Raw genomic sequence first — 14018 nt, 5'->3', positions numbered from 1 at the left:
ATGTATCGCACGACCATCTTACTTTTTTAAGGCTATTTACTATTCAGCAAGCAGCCTTGAATGTTAAAAAAAATATTTTGTTCTATGTACACTTCAAAGCCGAAGGCATTCTATTGGCAACTTCCTGACAGGAATTTGATGGACTTGGTTTTTACTTTCACGATATTCCGTTAAGCACACAACAGCGGGGTACTGCACAAGGCGTGTAATTAGAGCGTTTTTTGCCCAAGAAATGTTAATTGAGGCGGAAGATAGGCTGACACGTTTTCCGCGAATGCGGATGTATGCGTGATGGCATCGACATCGTAATATGCATGGCTGCCGCAACAGGAGTTCCGGAGAAAAAGACACGTCTTCATTTAAATATCAACCACGGGAGTGCTCGTAGTGGCACATAATTCTCTTTGTATTTAGGCGCAAGAGGATTTCCATTCGCGGAACTCCCGTTGCACGTCAGCCAACAGCGCAGGGTCGGCGAGTACATCCAGCGCCGTGAGCGCGAGCAGCTTGGCCGCGCGAAGGGTCGGCGGCTGTGCATCGGGTGAATTGGCCGCTTCGGCAAAGGCCCGTGTGTGGTTGCCGGAGCTGGCTGGTATGAGAAACACCGGGTGCAGCGTGGGCAGCTCGTGCGACACGTTGCCGGCGTCCGAGGACGCACCGGTGCCGTGCACTTTCACCATGTCGTCGTCTTCAAAGCGCACACCTGCACGCAGCGCCCGAAAGACGCAATTAGCATCGAACGACTCAGCTCAGTGCCAAGCAGAGGCCCAGTTCAATCAGAAACGCTGTCATACTTTTAACCCTTTATTTCCCCGCCCCATGTGTAGGGTAGAAAACTTTATGTAGTCTATAGTTAACCTCCTTGCCTTTCTTGTATTCCTTTTCTCTCGATCGGGCTTAAAAAATGCGACAGTTTGCGGTAGTTCGTTAGAATTATTTTCCGAACGACATTGCTACGTCACGCACCCACCGCTAAGCTTTCCGCGAGAAACTGCCTAGTCGTTTTAACTGAACGTAAGTGACTCTACCTCACTCTAGTTAAGCTTTCGTTATGTAAACTGTTTTGTAGCTATACCTATGCATACATTTTTCTTTCTGGTGCCAATAATCATTTGTAAGTTCCATACCAACTCATCTAATTATGCATTGTCTCCCTTTCTGTCGTTCTTTTGCGTTAAGTGAACGATTGCAGTTTCTTGCTGCTGTGTTCTGTTCAGTTTTTAATAACAATACGTATATACGTTACTCCACCTGTGTAAGAAACCCGCTCCCCCTTATGTTACGTTTCCGGGCTGTTAAAGCAGTATTTACACAAAAATTTTACATCTTAGTTTCTTCTATTGCAACAGGTCTCTAGCGACCCACCTATATCACGGCTGGAAATCTCGTTTGCTCGAGCGCCCGACGGTTAAATATTTTGACAGTCTTTCATAGCGCCCAGGCGCAGTTTAGGTTTTAGAGAGGCGGGACCCAGCGGGGTTTTTCGGTTAACACAGCTGGCCACGTGAGCACCGCGTCGACATCTGCTGGAAAGAGCGCATGCAAGGAGCATGGCACAAACTCGTGATGTACCTGGCTGTTGGCCGTTTACATTGGAACCAAATTGATGTCGATGTATGTCGCAAGTAGCTCCGCTTCGCGTGCAGTTGCGCGAGGGTCACTTTCAAATTGAATTTAAATATGTTCTCGGTTACATTTGCCACTGGTATTTGTAGATTATCGGCGCTGGCTAACACTCCCAGGGATTATACGTACAGAAATACCCATTAAAGTGGATGGGGAAGCGCCTTCCGCCGTAGCTGAATTGGTAGAGCATCGGATGTAGAGCATCGGCGGGCTGTTGACAAGCTTGGCATAAACGAACACACGTTTTCACCGTCGGTTGGTGGCAAAGTACTAAAGTCCAGCAGGAAATTTACCTCTATCCTCAGTTGGCGGCATCGGTTTATTAAATTCGCTGTCTTGAGCTATAATTCCACATGTAGTTTGTTGTCATAATCGCCGTAAGTTTCAGTCAGCTGTTTTTTAACTGCGCCACTAATCTCAAACTCTGCGTGTGCCCGATGGCCCAGAACTTGAATGTGAGCGAATTGGTCGACATTTGCAAACTGCCGTGAGTGATACACTGTATGGAGCAGGGACTCTTCAATATAATGAGATCGCTTTGCCTTTTAATGTATTGTTTCAGGCTACCTGGCGCTACCCACACAAACGCACTATAAATACAATTACAAAACGATTGGCTTCCTGGAGGCTCTGAAATTTATGTAGTTTGCTGAAAATATACCGAGAATTTGGCAGACAAATTTGAGACCTTTACGTTCAATTATCAGGTCACTTCGGGCCATATTTATTTCACAAAAGTTATTTGATTACGAATATTGACCCTCCTATATGTAGGCCCCATATGATGAAAAAAAAAAACACTATAATGTATTTTCTACAAGTAGATGTTCTCATTGTTGTAGAAAAAGAATAAACGTGCGGAGCCTAGGGCTTTGAGAGGAAGAAGTAGCGAAGGAAGCTATCAAAGTGGCTCGGCGCCTGGTTTTTCGCCTTCGCTCGTAGTCTTCTTATAATTGTGATTAAGTGTACGGCCTTCTGATGCGAGAAGGAACAACATTCAACAGCGTTTGCACATAACAGCTCGTCACTTTTCTCGACAAACCTGGTAGCAAACCTTCCTAATTACTTTTGAATTATTATCAGCAGTAAAGTGACTTATTGACAGTGTTTATGGCTAGTGGAGGGATGCGTTTACGTTCCCTGCCATGTTCAAGACATTTTCTGCCGTTACTATTTGCAAAAATCAAACTTATGTTGTATTTCTATATGGGGACACGGTGGCTGAATAGGATATGAATGATCGCCAACAAGAAGATGTTGTCGGCCTGTCGAGTTGGTTGTCCATCCCGTCAGTGAATAAAGCAAGCAAGCAGTCGACGAAAATTACGTATTGTTAAAAAAATTACAATGTAATGTTACAGCATGCCTTGCTCGTTTTATGCGGTGGTGCATACTTCCGAATTTAAAACAAAAAACAAACAAAGAACCAAAAGTACGCAGAGCAAGAAGAGAAGCGAGTTTATCTGATGCTCTGTGGCAAAAATTATGAATTAGAGCATTGAACGCCATGTGCTTGTATCATTTGCCTGTCAAAAAACGCCCGAGGAATCTTTTTTTTCCTGCCGCACTGAAAATTGGCTATACAGTTCTGGCGAAAATTGAGGATGCGAGATGGAGACAATGAACATAATAAGTTGCGTCTCAAATTTTATCTTGAGCGCTATAACGTAAACTTATTCTATTCTCTTTCTATTACGCTTTGCCTAACGCCGAGATTTGTCACCGCCGACGCCAACTCTTAGACACACATAAATTATGCTACTGTTGGTATATCTTTGCTTTGGATATCAGTGAACTTGCTTTGTTATTTCTGCATTGAAGTTTTTCTTTGCAACCATTTTCTGTATTTTTTCTCTGACGTGGTTTTTAACTACTTAATTTGATATGTTGCGCGTTATTACTTTTTCTTTTTGCTTCGTTGCCTGCCATTTGGAAATGTGCAACGTTTTGGTCACCTAAGTTAATTTTTTATTTGTTTCTTGTTTCTCCAAGTATTGAGGAAAGTACCCAGTCGAGCTCCATAGGAATTTTGTGCTTGTCTTAGCATTCTTCTGTTTTTTATAAGAAAATGCGGTAAAAATTCATACGGCGCCTTATTTATTCCCCTAAGACGACTCGAAGGCGAAAGCCATCTTCTTCTTTTGTTCTCACTCGATTAAATATAACGCTAAATATATCTGTTAAATATAACCAGTGGCGTATTACACACTAGACGTGTGCACGGGCTCCAGGTAGCCCGAAAGCCCGAGCCCGACCCGGCCCGCGGGCCGGGCTCGGGCGGGCCGACGTATTTTCACCTCGGGTCCGGGCCGGGCTCGGGCTACTTGGAGTTTTATCGAGCCGGGCTCGGGCCCGGCGCAAAGCCCGACTCAAGCCCGAAATATAGAGAATGAGCGGGAATTGTTTTCCAGCACGCATACAGCGCCTTTTTCGCGACCGCCCTTTACCGCTTTGCCTTTCCATTCGCTACGTTAAACAAAAGGGGAGCAGGTAAAGCACTGCCTCTGTTGCACTCCGACAAACTAGAGTTACTGTATATGCTACGTAGCATATACAGTAACTCTACGACAAACAGAGAAGTGGCGCCACCTGAGCTAGTGGCGGCGCCACGTGACTGTTCCCGTTAGATTTAAGGCCAAATCCCATATGAGTGAAAATGTACGCGACAGCGACGAGCGACCCGACGTAGATCGCCTTCGTGCAAGCTGACGCTTGCATGGGCAAACCCCATACACGTGACGGCTTTGGCGAGCGAACTCCATTGTTGCTGGCATGAGGCCGTCTACTTGCTTGCTGTTTTTGCACAACAATTTGTAATCTGTGTAATAGAGACTGTTCGTCGTGTGTCGTTTGATCACATTTTCTATGCTCAATAAAACGCCAAATTACCGGAAAACGATGTTTTGCTTTCGCAGCGAACCTTCAAAAAGCCGGGCCGGGCCGGGCCCAGGATTGTGTTTCCGTACGTCGGGCCGGGCCGGGCCGGGCGGGCTCGCAGCCCTTTGCCGTCGGGCTCGGGCGGGCCTTCGACAAAGTCAGCGGGCCCGAGCCGGGCTCGGAAATACGGCCCGTGCACAGCTCTATGACACACACACACACACACACACACACACACACACACACATATATATATATATATATATATATATATATATATATATATATATATATATATATATATATATATATAGAGAGAGAGAGAGAGAGAGAGAGAGAACTACATTTGCCCTGAATTTGACGTGATTTTTTATATTCGTAGAGATGATTTGAGGATTTCCTTTTCAAAACTGTTTGTTTTAAATCAAGAAAGAATCTGCACAAACAGATTGTGCAGGCTGGGCCGCCCTATACCGCGACACAAAGCAGTGTTTAGTAACATTTTGGAAATATTACCGTGAAGTTTAAAAAGTACAGCCACATTTCACCTGTTCTTCATCTGAGCATTCCATCTGCAAACTTCACGGTCTCACTTTGGCGTTGTAAATACGAAGAGTATGAAGAACCTATTATGGACACTAGTACCTTCATGTCTCACTTATTAAACAAAACATGTGGCTGGCGAAGCAAGGTACTTGGCAGAAGCCTTCAGGATAAGCCGAGTGCCAATTTCTTTACTGTTAGAGCCCTCTAATACGAAGTGATTCTAAAGAAGAAAACCAAGTTCAGTCGACTAATATTTATGGAAACCACATTGAGCTGGTAGTGTATAGTTATAAGATTATAAACGACTACGAATTTATATACTAGGTGTCGTTGTTGCCCTCCTGCTTTTCCCAGCTTGGGTGGGAGTTGGAAGTGGCCCTTTACTCCTCCCCTCCGGTTCCTCCAAGGAAATAGCCTACGTAAACTGTGTAAGCTTAAATTTTCTTTGAAAGAATGTGGCTGATTATAACGTTAAAGGGACACTAAAGAGAAACAATGAATCGGTTTAGATTGATAAGTTGTACTTTGAGAACTACAATGTCGTTAATTTCACCATCATAGGTGTATTAATAAATGAGAAAATGAAGTTCAAAGTTTCATTTTTAAGTTTTGCACCAAGATCTCCACGCGTGACGTCACGGATTTCAAAGTGTATTTATCGTATTTTGGCGGCATTGGCGCAACAAAGTTTCCTCAAACTTGGTATGTCATCTCTATGGCCCCTTCAGAGGACAGTGCACTTCATTTTTACCATTTAGGAACTACGTAGGCCGTAGTAGGCGCCGTCGAAAATGTGAAGTCACGGCGAATGGTGCGGAAACTTCAAGGTGGCGTCGCCACCCACATTTTCTTTTTGCGCGATTTCTCGCTTACTAAGCGTCTTTTCGAAGCAAGCGCGGTGTTTTTGGTATCGTGAAAAAGTAGTTTACTAATGCGAGAAAAATCATTTTGCTGTTTAGTGTCCCTTTAAACTGCCCCGCATTGTTCCTTCCGCATAAGTCGTTAGCTATTAATCATTCCTCGAAATTTTCAGGGTTATGCTCGTCGTTGCTGACAGAGAGGTAGAGAGAGAGAAATAAACATTATTAGGAGCAGACACAATTCTTTGCAAGTGGGCAGCCTTCTTAGTCCCGAAAACCGTGGACACTGATCATTTCCTTGGTGAGGTAGATCAAGGTACAGGGCAAACTTGAAAGCTGGGCTTCTCAGTGTGCTCAAGTCCACTGCCTTGTTACAAGCCGCGGCGACCGCTGCACCTTGCTTATCACCATGTGATAAGCAAGGTGAAGCAGGCTAATCGGAGACTAAAGTTGGAATTTTTTTTACCTCCCCTGGCTAGGCACAACTAAAATACTCAGCACTTCTGCACACTCATCAACTCGCAGCAGCTCGCAGTGGCGCTATTGGTTTTCAAGGAAAGAAACTAAATTTTGTGGAAAGGGAGAGCGTTTGATCGGGCTATAAAACGTTTTACTGGTTCCCGCCCATATTTGTGTCGCCGATTACATAAATGTCAGGCCAGGCAGAACAAAATAAAATCATGACATATTGCTGTAATGTTATAGAGCCCCAGCTGAGCGATAGCCTCCTCTGCAATGCTGGAGCGCAAGGCGCGAAAGCGTCACCTAGGCAGCCCGCACCGCAGAGAGCCAACAGTACTTAGTCGTGAGACACGCAGGGCAATCTTCACAGCAGAAGCGTGGGACAAATTTCAGTACGTGATTACGTGATTGCTGTGTTGAAGGAAAAATTGGCCTCACTTGTTAGTTTCCCACTCTGCAGTCGACAGTGACCACTGCCGAAAGTGGGGGGGCTCCGCCCCCCTAACATTTCTCAGTGGGGGAGTGCCCCCCCGGTAGATACGCCCATGAATATAATGCATCCTGAATGAAGACTAGTCCGCAGAGCGATCCCGTATAAACGCAGGAACGGTGGACAGCGTTCTACTACACCGGTAAACATTTATTATGCGGGAATAAATACGTTCTCGGAAGCACTTTGCTCAATATGTGGCAGTTTTTTTGGCGACGGTTAGCTAGCTTTAATATTAAAAAATGCAGGTAACCGCCTTAAAATTTTTCTTTCGATGCACCTTTTTTTTTCTTTCAACATAATGTATAGTTGGTAATTTCTAATGTTCGCAAAATGAAAATGCGAAAGAAAATGAAAAATGAAGGTAAAGTTAGCAACGTCTTCTGACGCATATTTCTAGATGACTTACCCATGCGCCGCCCATGTTTTCGGTATATTTTTGACAGGACCGTGTTGTGGACGAAGTCCTTGTATAGTATGTCGTTCTCCATTGTCACGGTACACCCGGTAGCCAGCGCAGCGGCTTGAAAACAGTCCTCTACCTTGGCGACCAGTTCATCCAGATCACGAGCGGTTTCGCCACGAATGTTGTAGATGAGCTTGCTGCTTTCGGGTATAACATTGCAGCTTGTACCCGCCTCCACGAAAATGCCTGCGCAAGTGGATTGCGCGCAAGAATGCGCAAATTTGTTAATGAGAAGGCTAAAAGAAATCGTGTTATTTTTTTGGCACGAAGTAGTAGTTGTAATTGGTTGTTCCTTAAAATAAAATGTACAAAACCCGTAATGTCGCCGCAAGGTCGAAGCAATGAATGCGAAAGTAACAAATTGTAATGTTATATGAAGTAAGGCTTGCAGCAACCTCCTTTAATATCCTATCTTGCGTAAGTTTACAAAACGCTGGTTTAAAGGAATACTACGGCCGCTGCAACGAGCGAAGCGACCTTCGTGCTGCTATTCCTTCAACCCAAACTGAGCGGCGAGAACACAACACTTACAAAGGCATAAGCCGTCTGTTGATTCCTGTGAAGATAAGGTGACCGCACTTGGTCTCTCAAAGTACGCAGTCGCTGCGGTAGCCACGGCACTAATGGTAACTAACTAAGGTTGGCATCTGACAAAGATGCCGGATAGTGACACGTGAGCGGCGACGCGTCTCCCTGTTTTCTGTAAAACTGGACCGGCGTGTGCGCGTTTTCACTGGGAACTTATTCATTGTTAACTGCAAATCGCCCAGTGACTGGCGCCATTGGCTTCCGCGCTGAAAGCGATGCCGTTAAAGCCAGAAAAAAAGATAGCAGTTTTTTATTAAGAAACACCAGGGAACGAGAGATATATATTATACGAGATTGTGGTCGCGTGTCAGTTTTCGTGCTAAACTAATAACAAATAAATATTTACGGTACTTTATATTACCTATTCTGCAAGCCTCACTTCGTGTAACGGCCCATACTTTGCTATCGTTGTCAATGCGAGACTGGCTTTTTTATTAAGGAAAAAAAAAACGACTTAAGGAGGTAGTCAGTCGGAGAACAACTAAGTCGTTGCACCAGAACGACTGCAATGAAATGTCGCAAGGTGTCATTGCGATGCCTTCTATTTTGCACTGGCAAACGAGATTGATCACTTTGCAGTTTCGAAAAGCACGCGACTTTGGAGATGACAGTGCGGCAAACGTAAGACAAGTGCTAAACACGTTCTTGTCAATCTTACAAGTAAGAGGTGATATAGAAATTGCTGAGCTTATCCGTTGCCGTTAGTCCTTTTATTAAAGCATTTTCCTCGTTTTTCTTGTTTATCAAGAATAGATTTAGCCAATCACTTACCATGTATTCGAGAAGTTGGCTTCATCTGCTGCCGCAGTAACGAAATATTATTGTATGAGGCTACAGCTGCATCCACAGCATTCAACCCTTCCCAGGGACATCCGGCTGCATGCGCCGCTTTTCCTCGAAAACACACTGTCGTCTGCAGCAGGAATAAGACAAATTTCGTGCCCTAAACACACAACAGCTGTTTCTGAAGCGATGACAACACCACGAAGTGAAAATGCAGCAAATGTGGCTGCATTTGCTGCGGCCAAACGGGACGCTGCCTTAATGAAAGGCTAAAAGAGCACCATTACAATGTTCACAAAGCAATCCAGGGCCATATTGGAATTCACTGCCGCGATTGTGGATGTTCCCCTATGTTTGATCAATGTGAAGTGTTAAAAAAGCACCCGTCACAAATCACTCGAGAAATAATAGAAGCGCATTGTATAGCCAGCGCTGGCATCACGTGTATCAGTGCTCCTTCCTTGGCTTTATCTGAACATGAAGTGGCCTTTCTTAATCGGGGAAACCGTCTGTGAATCTGTGGTGTGTGATGGTGCGATGGTGTCTAATCTTGGCGTTGCGTTAGGGTGTTTTTTGTATGCTTGCGCAAGTCTACATATTTGATGCATTTTGACAATAAAGCTCAGTTGGAAGTTAGCGCTCTGTCCTCTTGTGTCGGTCTGCTAGGCCGTTTCTTCTTCCCCGTAATGCGCTGTACCCTTTCAAGTTCGCGAAGTGCATATGTACTTGTTAGCTGGATATCATAGTGAAAGGAACAATAATGATATTCAGATATCAAACAAACACCTACGTAATTGTTTCCCTCCGGTATGGCATGTGAGAACGCTACTTAGAAACACTGGCGCTTCGTAGTGCGTATGTGTAAATATAGACTGTACTCGTGAAGTCAAAGTTCAAGGTTACGAATACAAGAATACAAACCCGATCATTCGGGCGGCGAGCTGGCAACGCTTGAAGAACATAACCAACCTCAATGCACAGGTGCTGCAGCAGAGCTTTTTTCTTGTTATCTGTACCTTCAGGCCAATACCTCTTGCTGAATATTTGGTCTATTTATTACTTGTGGGCTGACATTACAGACATTGGCATGATTATGTCAACCGCAATCACGGCATAAAGTTAACCTGCACAACCAAGCATATCCGTATGTCATCCGTAGCATGTCGCCTATCACCATAAGAACGTGAACTCACACCCTACTTCGTTATTTGCTCCGGACAAAGATTGTACACTCTTTGTGAACTCGCAACTTTGAACTGCATAGATTATTAGTATTTAGGACACCTTGATGAAACCGCACATCATAAACTTTGCTCGCACTTCGCGCCCGAAGGACTCTTCAATCCTTCGGAACTTAAGTTACATGCAGCAACTATAATTCTACACGAAGAAAACGGAAGTTAATGTGTATGGCGGTTTCAAGTGTTTCTCGCCGCACTAATAGCTTCGCTGTAATATGTAGTAGTCAAATATTCACGGGTGCTTGCTTACTGAATGCATCGTACCTGGCAATATAGGGACACGGTTCGGGAAGGAATGTCTAGAACTATTCTTTATCATAAACAATGTCAAGTAACGTGTAACTTAAGTGTGCTTCTGGCAGCTATAGGGTTCTTTTTGTGTGTCTGCACGTGTGCTGGGAGGGGCTATTCGCTATTGCTTTCGCCGGATTGCAGATTTCTCCCTCTGAAACGGCACCGTGAGAGGGGGAGAGATTCCATGCTCAAATCGTGGCAGGTAGGTTAAACCGCGGAGAATCTGTAGTATTCGCAAAGTGAAGTAGCGTGCGGCGTGCACGACGCAGAAGCTATAGGTCCTCAGTGGGATCTAACATCGTTATCCGCCGTCAACAGGGCTCCATTCAAACTTCTCGACACTTTGTCTCTCTCATCTTTCCATTCCCCTTCCCTTTCCCCCGGTAGGGTAGCCAACCACTACTGTCTGGTTAACCTCCTTGCCTTCTCCCTTTTGTATTCCTTCCTTCCTTGGGGGGAAGAGATGCCAAATAAATTGCGGGTTTGAAATTCGAATACATTTTCATTGGGAAGCGATCGAGACTGTGACGTCATCGTTTTTGTGCAAAACCAAACACGCCTGTAAGAATCTCCAGTGATTTAAGACTGGCTTCGGAAGCAGACGTTCTAGCACAACCGCTGACATGTCACAGTAAGAACACCCTGCCATCCCCATCACATGCGCACAATCGTAATATACACTTGTAAATCAGCGCACAAATCTTGTCTAAGAAATTGCGTGGCCTTTACAATTTTTTAAATCAGTATCTCTGCGGTATACAAGGTAACCTTAAAAACTCAAGGAGCAATAACACCTTCATATACAGGAACGAAAAATAAAAAAAAAAAACAAAGACACTAGCTGGAGTTGGATTACTGCATCTTGCAGTCGTTCGGTCCATCCGTTTTATTCTCTGGTTTCGGTGCAGTCTAGGCACTGCCAGCAATGGCTCGCTGAGACCGGGTCACGACGCCAACTGCAGGTTTCGTTGCTACAGAGTGAGGTGGGCCAGAAGTCTATTGTGATGGAGTTGGAGCTACTGCTGCTGCAGCAGCAGCGGCGGGACTGTCATTCAAGATTGGCGCCACCTTTTCAAAGGTGCTGTTTTGAGCTGCTGTACAGCTTCAGTGGACAGCTTCAGTGGACAGCTTCAGTGGGAAAATATCGCCGATCCTGTCCTTGGTCGGATGTTTGACGAGTAGTTGGGCATAGCGCGCTGCTTCGGTGTTTCCACCTTGGTGTGAAGTGCTGGCTCAAGCACCTGGCCTGCTGCAGTCTGGGACGTGGTCAGAGAGCGATGGTTCCTCGTGATCACGCCCGACACAGAAGTCGTGGAGGTCGCCTTGTTGTGAGTCCCGTTCCGGCGCTTGGTAGTGGGCAACGTTGGTAGTAGGGGAACAGCATGGCTTAGAAAAGAGCGACCGCTTCGTTGTCGTCATCTTGGAAGTAGCCGATTGGAGCATGCCTGCGGGAGACTTGGCAGCCGAAGGCGCCTGTGGCAACGTTCTCTTGAATATATTCGCGGCCGGGGTTCTCGTTGCAGACACGGGGCTCCTAAGCACCGACAGAGTCACGCGGAATTCCGCCTCTTCGCGCACATGCTCAGTTGTGTGACGAAGGGCGGCTGTTGTTGTCCTCTGTGCATGGCACATACCCAATGCAGGGGATTGGCCGAGTAGTGGGTGAATTCTTCCAATATTTTTCTGTATTGTATAATTCCTAGATGCGCTAGTTAATTAATAATTGATTTGAAGTGCCAGTTATCAGTAATGAACTATTTGAAGCCCGCAGAATTTTGCAAGAGATTTCTTTAGACACAATGATATATTTCTGAATGGTGAAGAAAACATCCCTGTTGCTGTATCCAGAGTAATAGCCCCAAAAGAAAAAAGTCGCAGTTTCGCCGTCAGGGCGAAGCAATGAATGTGATTGCAAGAAAAGCGGCCCGTAATGGACGCGCTGCTACGCTGCAGAAACATCTACCCCCCGGCAGCAACTACCACGCGAGCAGACAGCGGAGGGCAAGGATCTCCCTGCGCAACTATTAGAAGAAGCGAGCGAGCTGGCCAACGACTTTTAAATGCTCCCGTTGCGCTCCTAGCACCATCTCGATGATAATGAAGAAACGCTTATAAGCGCCTGCCGTCTCTACGTCCTGCCAGCGGTAAAGGGTGTGTATATAACGCTCGCCGTTAGCTACCTGAAGGATCTGCGTTTTGTGGCGTAGTGGTTAGCGCCACGCGCTGCGGAGCGAGAGTTCGCTGGTTTGATTCCGCGCTTCGGAAGCATTTTTCTGAATTATTTTTCTTTGGGAACTATATATATATATATACACGGTGCATGAAGGCGGCGACGGGACGGCAAAAAACCAGCCGAGACTGTCCATATAATTACTATCGCAATAAAAAGAACCGGTTCTGATTATTATTCCAGGTCCATCTTTCGAAAAGGTGGTACTAATATTCTTTTCCTCACTGTATTGAACCGGCGACGGGATATAAAGAAATGACCTATCGTTTCCTCCTGAGAACAGAAAAGGCACAGAGGGGAGGTCACTGAACCTGATCTATGCAAGTAAAAATTGAGGGAGGTAACGCGACAACGAAATTTTGTGATAGCAACTTCCATCATCCTTAAATAAGGTAAATCGTTGCACCAGAGGAAAAAAATTTCGGCAGATCCCACGCCATGTGGAAATTGGTTTCACGCGAAGCAATCAGCGAGTAGTTGTCTATGCTGCATTTTTTTGGTTTTCAGCCTAGCGTTACGAGGTGGATCGACGTGTTTTTGTAAGCGTAGTAGTTGTGTGACCACCGTGGCCTTACCAGGGACGTCGACTACACTCGTTTAAAGCGTAGCTTATGGTCTGACGTAACGTCAGCACTCATTTTAGAGCACAGACGTGAGTATTAACGCAACGAAGTGCACTTTACGATGCGATGATGTGAATATCATACGCAACTTTTGTTAGCGTATTCCTCTGGGGTCGAGCAACGCTTGAATATAGCTTGCTGTATCATAGGAATACAAATGTAATGTTTATTCGACTTCTATGAAAGCGGAGTCAACACTGGAACCACAATTGACGTTAACCCGGCATGACGCCTGTGTCATAGGATTACATATGTAATGTTTATTTCTTTGTTGTAAAATTAAATAGCCAGCACTGCAACCACAACTGACGCTGCACTGACATTACGCCTGCATAGGGTCTTTTCCCAAAGCAGTTTCAAGACGTGGCGTAGCTCTGGGGTAGAATACCTGACTGCCAGACAGAATGCTTGGGTTCGATTCCTGCTGGGGTACTGATTTTCATTATCTGCATTCGTCGGTCAACTCTGCCGATGTCGGTCTTTCTTAACGCTCTCGCATTTTAATTACGAATATCTGTTATCGCCCTTCCTGGGAAGATATAACCTGTCAATCACCTGTGGCGCATACCCGCTTAGTGTGGCCCGCGGTATACAGGTATGTGCCACACGTGTCTGGAGGAAAGGGTTTGACGACGTACGCGAGAGGATTTTTACGTTATTCATGGCATGACGAGACATTGATATTCGTCAAATGCTCTTACCCTCCCATGCCAATTATGGTCTGCACCAAGCTAAGAAGGCGATCACGGGAGCACCCAGACGTAGGCGGCTAGACAGATAGATACGTAGATAGAAACGCTCAAAGTGCCTAGGGTTCACTAAGAAATACTTCGAATTTAATAAAACGAGGTTGCATTCCGGAGAAGCAGTCAGTCTCATAACCGCCCGAACAGGCTTTCTTCCTCTTCTCCACAGTAAATGTGGCTCATACC

The 14018-nt window shown here is 45.4% G+C and overlaps 1 protein-coding gene across 1 annotated transcript in view; it reads right to left on the bottom strand.

Annotated features, from left to right (window-relative positions):
* Positions 1 to 242: 242 nt before the first annotated feature.
* The window catches only part of LOC119375139 (xaa-Arg dipeptidase), a 66979-nt gene continuing 53203 nt past the window's right edge, over positions 243 to 14018 (bottom strand). The window contains exons 4-6 of the mRNA XM_037645366.2: positions 8687 to 8828; positions 7271 to 7513; positions 243 to 703 (exon numbers count right to left, since the gene is read on the bottom strand). Coding sequence (XP_037501294.1) covers positions 411 to 703; positions 7271 to 7513; positions 8687 to 8828 — 678 coding nt within the window. The 3' untranslated portion in view covers positions 243 to 410. The remainder of the gene's footprint in view (positions 704 to 7270; positions 7514 to 8686; positions 8829 to 14018) is intronic.

The sequence above is a fragment of the Rhipicephalus sanguineus genome, chromosome 1, assembly GCF_013339695.2.
Source record: "Rhipicephalus sanguineus isolate Rsan-2018 chromosome 1, BIME_Rsan_1.4, whole genome shotgun sequence".
NCBI classification, from domain to species: domain Eukaryota; kingdom Metazoa; phylum Arthropoda; class Arachnida; order Ixodida; family Ixodidae; genus Rhipicephalus; species Rhipicephalus sanguineus.
This window is presented reverse-complemented; position numbering and strand designations above follow the sequence as displayed.